This window comes from Triticum aestivum, chromosome 4B, assembly GCF_018294505.1.
Source record: "Triticum aestivum cultivar Chinese Spring chromosome 4B, IWGSC CS RefSeq v2.1, whole genome shotgun sequence".
In the NCBI taxonomy this organism is placed as follows: Eukaryota; Viridiplantae; Streptophyta; class Magnoliopsida; order Poales; family Poaceae; genus Triticum; species Triticum aestivum.
This window is the reverse complement of record NC_057804.1, coordinates 666,397,064-666,406,912: the sequence shown is the minus strand read 5'-3', so window position 1 is coordinate 666,406,912 and position 9,849 is coordinate 666,397,064. Positions and strand designations below refer to the sequence as shown.

Here is a 9,849-nt window from a genome sequence, read left to right as displayed (position 1 = left end):
CTCCAATTTGTACATTCGCGGAACCAGTTAACCCATTTCATGAGCATTCTCCTAGATTACCCTATTTTAAAACTTTGTACCATGTTTCTCTCATGGGTGTCGATTGTAAAATGTGTGCGGCGATGATCGCGGCTAGAGGATACCACAACGATGGCGAGGAGTGGAACACATGGAGAAGAGAAGGCTAGACATGATTGTCGATCGTGTGGTGAGATCTTTACACATTGTTGTAAAAGTATCTACCTAACATGCAGTTCATATCTAATAATAGGCAAAATGCTAAAATGGAGTAAAATTGGGTACAAAGTTTTTTAGATGGGATATGTCGATACAACATCTGCTAAATCAGTAGTGTCACAAATGCACAATTAACTTGTAAAAAGTGTAATTCGCTCGAAAACTTATTACTCAGGCCATGCTATCGCACGCACGGTCTACCGATTATTGATCAAATTAAAGGGAAGTATAATAAAAATAACAATTTAGCATTATCACAACGAAACAGAAGCAATTCCTTAGATATCACACATAGTGCTGCCTGTGGTCAAGCCGTGGGGTAGAAGGGCGAGGTGGCGAGGCCACATGTGCCCGTGGACGAGGGCACGTCCTTTGCGAGGTAGACATATCCTTGTTCACCCCAGTCGTTGCTCCACGAGTTCTTGGCAATCCAGTACTTGTTTCCCTCGCCGGGACCCTCGCAGTAGCCGACGATGGTGACGGCGTGGTTCACATTGGCGGAGCAGGGGCCACGGTAGATGCCGCCGGAGTAGAACTGGAACTCAAAACCGCTGGCGTCAATGTAGACCGTCACGGGCTGCATGGCCACGGCAATCGCCAGCTGACCTTCGTTGTTGGGTGGCACGGCCTTGAAGCCCTTGAGGGACGCCTGGTGGTCGAAGAGGAGCTTGTCCATGTCGCACTTTCCCTGGAATCCGGCGTATGGGTACCTCTCCTCCGACGTGATGCCACCACGGGCGGCCACGAGGGCCATAGCCGAGTCTGAGTGGCCGCCGCCGCAGCCGCCGCTCCGTGTGTCGCAATCCACGAGTACCTGCTCGGACAGCGACACCAGCTCCCCTGTCCTAATCTTGTTCATGCCTTCGATCGCCGCCACCGCCGCGAATGCCCAGCATGATCCTGCCATATTACAATTTTATCCATCCGCACGACGACACGAGTAATTCATTGAGCAACCATGAGCATGCATGAGTATATAACTAAATCTGCTAGTAGAAAGTATAGCTTGACCGTTTACCACAAGTGCCTTGATTCTTGACGCCGGTGACAGCGCCGCTGGAGCGCCAGTCAACGCAGCACGGCTTGAAGGAGTGGTAGGGGAGGTAGGTGGGTGACGTGGCATTGAAGCTGGTGGTGTTGAGCCCGGTGAACTGCTGGATGACCTCCCTGGGACTGAGGTCGCCGAACCTGTTCATACGGACCCCGCCCGAGCCACGGACCTGAAACCCAGTTGGTCGGAACCCGCGACCGACGACGGTGCCAGGATTCTGTTGGTCGAATTGGCCGATGGCGTTGGTGTTGTTCTTGAAGACTTGGAACCGCATCTCCTCCTCCTCATGGCACGAGTAGTGCTTTGAGTACTTGATCACCCACTTGGAGAACCTCTCCCTCACGTCGGACTCCGGCAGCTCAAACGGCGGGGGCGGCGGCGGTGGGTTATGCGGCGGGTATTTTGCCGCAGCAAGCCATGCCTGCAGGAAAGTGGTGAGGCACAAGAGTAGGACACGGTAAGGCGTGGAGGAAGCCATCTTGATTAGCTCAGGTTGTATCCTTGTCTGGAATACATGCACCGGACCTCATGCTTATATAGGCGGGCGCCTAGCTAGTTCCATCGCAGCAGCACGTCGTGGGTGGCTGATGTACAGTCGCAGGTTTTTTTTTTCAAACGAGATTTTTGGAAATTCGCGAAACAATGAAATACCGTCTGAAAAAATCAAATTGTTTTGAATTTAAATAAGTGAACAAGGTCAAAGAGAAAATGTATGCACACGTGTTAATAACTTGCTTAGTGGCCTGGTTCAAAGGAGGCGCATGCTAATGACTGGGAGTCGCGGGTGCATGTCCGATCCCGACAAAGACTTAAATAATAGAACTAACTGAAGACGAACTTCAGCAAATGAAAATTCATGGTAATGTCGAGCGGTCAGAATAATTTATTGAGTTTTTCTTTTTTACGCAACATGGCACATTAGAGCAAAGTATAGACCGAACTGTTCTGCTAGTGGTCTATTATTATTTCTTAAATGGTGGTGTGTCCTTTTCGCATTGCACAACTTGAACTAAACGTGAGTTTATGTTACTATAATGTACTTCCTCCGTTCCAAAACAGATGACCAGTTAGTACAAAGTTGGGTTATCTATTTTGGAACAGAGAGTACTTGTTTGCTCGTACCTAACATCGATCAGCTGTTCCATCGCAGCAGCTTATATAGGCGGGCGCCTAGCTAGTTCCATCGCAGCAGCTCGTCGTGGGTGGCTGCTGTACTATCGCAGGTTTTTTTTTTCAAATGAGATTTTCAGAAACCGGCCAGTTTTTGGAAATTCGCGAAACAATGAAATACCTTCTGAAAAAATCAAATTGTTTTGAATTTAAATTGGTGAACGAGGTCAAAGAGAAAATGTATGCACACGTGTGTAGAACTTGCTTAGTGGCCTGGTTCAAAGGAAGCGCATGCTAATGACACGGAGTCGCGGGTTCCATCCCTGTTTCACGAGATTTACATTTTTTTATTTCTATGTGGTGGTTTTTTTTCTCGCAACATGGCACATTAGAACAAAGTATACACCAACTATTCTGGTAAATAGTGTTGTGTCCTTTTCGCATTGCACAACTTGCACTAAATGTGAGTTTACGCTACTATAATATACCTGTTTGTTCATACCTAACATCGATCAAGCTGCTGTGCTAGTCATTTGTGCTCCCGTTATGAAACCCTGCGTTTCAGAAAATAATTTGAGTGTGAGACACCAAGTCATATTTGGACTTCTGTCCATCGGAGAAGATACATGCATGGCGGCCTGTAAGCGAGCATGTGGTACCAGGGGCGGAGCCAGGTTTTGAACATAGGGGGGGCAAAGAAGACAACGAACATATACTTTTTTCTATAATGGCCATGCAAAAAGGAATGCAAGATAATATTTATTTTGCAATAGAAATATGGTTCGTTTTCGATTCCAGCTTTTGTAAATTTTACTTGTGACAAATATTGATCAGTAGTTTGTATATCAACTAATTTCGTTATCATGTATACAAACTAGTATTTGTAGATTTCTAATCAACCTGAAATACAAACTCAGATGATAGATTCAGCGCATGCCTAAATTAACAGTACCTTCTTTCAATAAGTCAAGAATTTGCCAGCCCTAACTAATTGCATCTAAATCAAGAAGTTGCTCGTCTACTGGAGCCAGATGCGGACCAGTTCATCGGTATTGAATAGTATAAATCAAGAATCAAGGACACTCACCAGGACTATTTTCCCATCGGTGCTTTTCCTGATGCGTTGTGCGGATGCCCTGGTCGAACTTCCCGGCGGCTACGCGCAGCGAGCGTGCTGTGCGTGTGCGTCGGCGCCTATCGATTCAGGAGGATTCCCTCGATCGTGGCCAGTCAGTTTCCAGAACTAGCTGGCCGTTTGTTTCCCTGGTGTGGGCTTGACCTTACAGATACATGGGCTTAACTTGCAAAGTTCCTGGGCCAGGGCTTCAGCGCACCCGTTGAGGGGGGCAATTAGTCCAAAATCTGTTTGACCTGCCCTAATCTACTTAGGCGTATATTGCTCTATACGTAGGTACGACGCAGCCCTTGGGGGGGCATGGCCCCCGCTCGTCCCCCCGTAGCTCCGCCCCTGTGTGGTACGACCGAATCATTGCTAGCTAGCTACTACGAGTACGTACTTATGTTCGGTTATCAAGTGTCACTAGTAGAAAACACGACTACCGTTTGGGCCTGGCCAGCCCATTAGTCCCGGTTCTTTAAGAACAGGACCCATGGGTGGTATTAGACCCGGTTCGTGAGCCCAGGGGGTCGGCCGGGGCCTCGTGGGCATTGGTCCCGGTTCGTGTGGAACCATTTGTCCTGGTTCAAGCCACGAACCGGGACCAATGATCCTCGCTCCTGGCCCACAACCATTGGTCCCGGTTCGTGGCTTGAACCGGGACAGAAGGGAGTGCTTTAGTCCCGGTTCATGCATTTTGAACACAAAATAACAAATGAAGTCAGAAAGGGTTGTAAATTGATTATGTGGGTGAACACAAAACCCTGATACTTCGAAAGAGATTGTCCATTTTGTACACGAAGTGTATCCAGTTTTTGCCGTAAGCCTCTGTACTTTCTTGCACATGCTATGTGGGTGAAATGATGATACCATACCAGCTTGGAACCTTTTCAGAGTTCATTTCAAATGCTTTTCAAGTTCATGGTCTTATAGCTCAAAATAATCAGTAAATGCATTAAAAATAACAAATGAAGTCAGAAACAAAATAAAATAAAATAAATAAGTAATTTGAAACAAAATAATATAAACTTTAATAAAATAGATAAGGAGAAACAAAATAAAAAAAATAAAGTTTAATAACATAAATAAAATTTATGAAACTAAAATGATCAAAGTATTTTCTGTTCAAAACATTATAAGCAACCTATAGTATTATTGAAACTAAAATTATATAAAATTGATGCAACTAAAATTATCAAAGTATTTTCTGTTCAAAATCATTAAAAGCAAAAAGAATATTCATAAAGAACTTTTTTTGTTAGAAGCTTTGATAGCAAAAAGAATTATCATAAAATAAAATTAATAAGTAATGACAAACAAAATAAAATAAATAATTATTTTGTTGTAAGTATAAACAAAACAAAATAAATAATAGCAAAAAGAGAACAAAAAAACTGGAAATTTTTTTTGCCACCAACTGGGCCACCACGGCCTGAATATGACTAGAAGCCCATCCATGGGCCAGGATTCAGCCCGTAGTAGGCCCAGAAAACCCAACAAGTAGCAAGTAGGCCCGCAAGCCTATAGTGGAGAGGAGCTCGAGAGGGGTGCAGCAGTGGGGCTTATAATCCATTGCGCGCCCCTCTCAACTAGCGAGGTGGGACTAAACTTTGGCTGCGACGCGGGCAGCACAGGGGCCTTTGGTCCCGGTTGATGGCACCAACCGGGACTAAAGGGGGTGCATTGGTACCGGTTCGTGGCACCGACCGATACCAATGCACCCCCTTTAGTCCCAGTTGGTGCCATCAACCGGGACCAAAGCCCTCTGCTTCCCGCCCTTTGGGCTGCTGAAAAGAAGACTTTGGTCCCGGTTGGTGGCAACAACCGGGACTAAAGGGGTGCATTAGTCCCGGTTGGTGGCACCAACCGAGACTAAAGGCTTTGCTATATAAGCAACACATAGCAGTTTTGATCAAATCCCCCACTTCTCCCCCGACGTCCACTGCTCCTCTTCGTGGCCGTCCCCGCCCGACGCCCCTGCTCCACCTTGCGGTCTCCGCCGCCACCGACGCCGTCAGGCTGGTCGCCTTCGCCGTCGCCGCCGCCACCGACGCCGTCAGGCTGCTCGCCTTCACCGTCGCCGCTGCCCCCTGTGAGCACAGCCTGCTCCCGCGCCCCTCCCGTCCCGCGCCCCTGTCCTGTGCGGTCGTCGCGCCGTCGCCCCTGCCCTGCGCGGCCGCTGCGCGCCACCCCTGTCCTGCGCGGCCGCCGTGCCGCCGCCCCTGCCCTGCGCTGGCGCCGCGCACCGCCCCGCCGCCCCTGCCCTGCATTTTCCATAGCATTTTTCATAGCACTTTTTCGTATTTTTTTGTGTATATGTGTTTCTATGTGTATATATGTGTGTACATGTTCATAGTATTTTTTTTCATAAATGTATTTTTTGTCAATTTATGTTTTTTTTGTCAATTCATGTATATGTTCATATATATAGATTATTTTAGTTTAGTTTAGTATTAAGATTAGGAAAATTTTAGATGTGTAATTATATTTATTCATAAAAATATGTTCATATATATAGATTATATATATATGTAGTTAATTTATATGATTAGGAAAATGTAGGGTGAAAACGAAAACAAACATATAAGAAAAAACGAAGGAAAAAATGAAGAAGGGAAAGAAAACCGCCCGGCTCGGCCACCACCTCATTTTCATAAAGTGTTTCCACCGCATTTATATGAAGGGGGACGTCGGAAAAAAATATGAAGAGGAAGAAGAAAAAAAAGAGGAGAAGAAGAAGGAATAGAGGAGTGGAAGACTTTTTTCTTCTACTCCTCTATTCCTTCTTCTTCTCCTCTTTGTTTTCTTCTTCTTTCGACCAGAACTCTCGAGGACACCCAAACCCTAGAGAAAAAACGATGTTGGTCTCCTACCCCCTCCCACCGCGCCCCTACCCGACAAAATCTGTCGAGGCCACCCAAATTTACCAAGTTAAAAGAGCGTTGTCATCGAGGCCACCCCAAACCCTTGAAGTGTTGTGTCGAGGCCACCCCAAACCCTTGAAGCGTTGTCGAGGCCACCCCAAACCCTAGAGAAGAAGCGTCGAGGCCACTAATATGATTCCTTATTGTGATTAGCTAGCTAGTTCTACGTTTGCCACTAATATATATCCTTCTGTCATGTTTGAATAATAATTGACATGTTGTAAATATTTGCAGAAACTATGGAGCACCCCCGAGACGAAGCAACAGAAGCGATGTTGGGGGACATAATCGCACAAGGAAGTGATGTTGTTGCGTCGTTTCTCAACGACACCGATGGTCAGGAAGGACGGGGTAGTGAAGAAGGCTATGATAATGATGGCTCCGGTGACCCATCTATGCCGGTACAAGAAAAGGGCTATGTTCATGATGGCTCCGGTGACCCAATGGAGGTACAAGAAGGAGACCGTGATGACGGCTCCGGTGACTGAACCGAGTCCGGCCAGGTATATATATATTAGTTAAGCCCGTGCTGACTAGTTAATTGATGCATTCATTGTTTTCATATGTACACATATTAATTAACTCTCATCTTTCTTGTTTTCTCTAGCCCTCCGAATCGAGCTCAACTTCGGTAAAGAAACGAGGCCCAAAGAAAAAGTTGTGCTCGGATGAAAGGTTTGAAATTACATCAATCACGCGTGATGGCAAGCCGATTGAACCCATCCGGACAAGGGATGCATTTCGTGCTCAGTGCGGGGTTCTTGTTAGGGACAAGATCTCTATCAGTATCCAGCAATGCACTACTAGGGAAAAGCCTAGCAGCAGCGCGGGTTTTAGGCCTATCAGTAGCGCAGGTAGGAGCGCTACTGATAAGGCGCTACAGCTAATGCTTAGCAATAACGCGCCTGGATCCACGCTACTGCTAAATTGACTTAGTAGTAGCGCTTCTTCAGAGCAGCGCTACTGGTAATTAGTAGTAGCGCTTCTCCTTTCCCGCGCTACTACTATTATTTAGTATTTTATTTCTTTTTTATTTCATGTTGTATTCATACACCTTTACACAAGTTTTCATACAACAGGAATTTAGAGATTGTTTTTACATCATAATGAGTTATTACATCACTGGGTGAAAGAATCGTGGACTAGTTTCAAGTGGATGGACATCCACTTGAAACTAATCCGCGGTTCTTTCACCCAATGATATAATATCATCATCATCATCATCATATCATTAACAACTTATCATCATAATACATCATTGTCATATAACACCTCCTCAAGATCATCATTTTCGTCAATGACATCACATCACTAGTCGTAATCACAAGTACTCCTCATTATCAACTCTAACACATTACCACATAATAAACATATTGTACCTCATAGGACCTATTACACTCGATTAAGACCTACTACATTTTCTAAGGTAAAATAGCAAAAAACAAGATAGCCCCTAACTCTCCATTATGGAGAATGCAAATTAGCATGTCTCCAATTCTTGCCTTTCGCTGAATGTTACTTCCAAGAACCTCCTTGCGAATATCCATACATTTCTTCCATTCTTTGATGAACATGTGTTCACGGGTTTTAGAAATCCGATATGCGCAGGTGAGCTCCGTAGATTTACCTGGCAGTATGTTAAGAACTGAGAGGCGACCATGCAGAGACATCAGATGAGGCACACAATCCATCGGGAGATTCTGTTGAAAAACATAATAATAACTTCATACTTATCAATGATGTACTAGTTTTAGAAGTATGCAAAAGATGCACGGATGTCGTAATAGTAAAAAATATTACCAGGGTATCTCCAGAGAAGTTACCGTGGTTCAACACATGCACTAGTGGCACATATTCACCATAATTTGGAGGAGTTCGATAATAGTTATTGTAATTCTCAAGAAGAGTACAAAATGCGATCATATGATTTTTCTCCTTATACGTTAATTCGGTGCCATCGGTGTAGTGGGTTTTATCTACCATCTTCCGCACAGTCTTTGAAGAATCAAAATAAGCTGTCAATGGAAATAAGCTATCAACTATTTTGAAATAAACAATATAAATTAGTTAATAACTATGTTTAGGAAACTCACATAGTAGTACAATCAGAAGCGTATCAACAAGGACCCAAATGTCCATATTGTCTTGCTCGATGGCAGGATCACCAAGATCCATGGTGACAATCATACCCTCATAAAAACCATACATTTTGCAAAGTGCTTCCCAATTTTGGCAACCAAAATGGGTTACGCTCTGGGCATTGCACAGATTTACTTCAAAATCCATATCATGATGGGTCCTTAGGTGTATTTTCTTTGTTTCGAAATTTTCATGGTCTTCAAAACCCATCCTCTCCAAGACATAGCATCTTGCATGGTATGGGATAAGCTAGTCGAATTGTAAAATATGAAAATTAGACGTTGAAATAGTTGAAGTCATGCTTAATTACGAAAAAACACTTGTCGTTGTTGCGTACCATTTCACAATCGAAGGTCTCCTCGAGCTTAATGCTGAAGCACCGATCTTCGTCCAGTTGAACGAACCTGTCGCACACACCTCGATCGTCGTGGCAGCAGCTACACTCCCCCGGGAGACTATCGTCGTCCGAGTACGACATTTCCTACGTTCATAATTCAAAGATTAAACTTGTACATATTCTAGCACAAGTCATGCCAGAATTCACGAAAAAATCCGGCATGACCTTTGCTAAAAAGGACATCTCGAGCGCCTGAAATTTGCCGGAACGGGAATTAATCAACACTCCGGCAAAACATAGGCCACTCGGAGATGTAAACTGAACATGAACGGCCACTTGGGCAACCACATATCCTATTTGAGCAACAACACAAGATATACAAGGATATTTGGCTGGTCTCACCTCGATGTCGGAGGGGGTCGGTGACTAGGATGACGGCGGGGATGTCGGAGGGGGTCGGTGACGGGGACGACGGCTGGGATGTCGGAGGGGGTCGGTGACGGGGACGACGGTGGTCACCTGAAACCATATAAGTTATCACTAATACATCCCGAATAATTGCTTAAACTAAAAAATAACAACAAATATGACATGTTCAACTAGTTTTATTAATTCAACTAGTTCTTACTAAATATAAACTTACTATAAATAGAAAAAAACTAGTTCTTTCTAAAAATAAAGTAGTTCAACTAGTTATATTAATTATCTTACTAAAAATACATTAGTTCTATTAATTCAACTACTTCAACTAGTTTATTAATTTACTTACTAAACTAGTTATGAACCCTAAATTAACATCTACTACTACTAAAAATCTAGTACTAACTAAGCAACATCTAGTACTAGCTATGAACCCTAAATTAACATCTACAACTACTAAATCTAGTACTAACTAGTGGCAGGGGGTAGGGGGCGACGGAGAGGTAGCTAGGGG

General features: G+C 44.3%; 1 protein-coding gene across 1 annotated transcript; it reads right to left on the bottom strand.

The window, feature by feature from the left end:
• Positions 1-388: 388 nt before the first annotated feature.
• LOC123089808 (ervatamin-B) lies at positions 389-1,820 on the bottom strand. The gene is made up of 2 exons (XM_044511383.1): positions 1,256-1,820; positions 389-1,137 (listed from the first exon to the last, which is right to left on the bottom strand). The coding sequence occupies exons 1-2, from the start codon at positions 1,764-1,766 to the stop codon at positions 545-547; spliced, it is 1,104 nt and encodes a 367-aa protein (XP_044367318.1). The 5' UTR covers positions 1,767-1,820; the 3' UTR covers positions 389-544.
• Between the last annotated feature and the right edge of the window lie 8,029 nt (positions 1,821-9,849).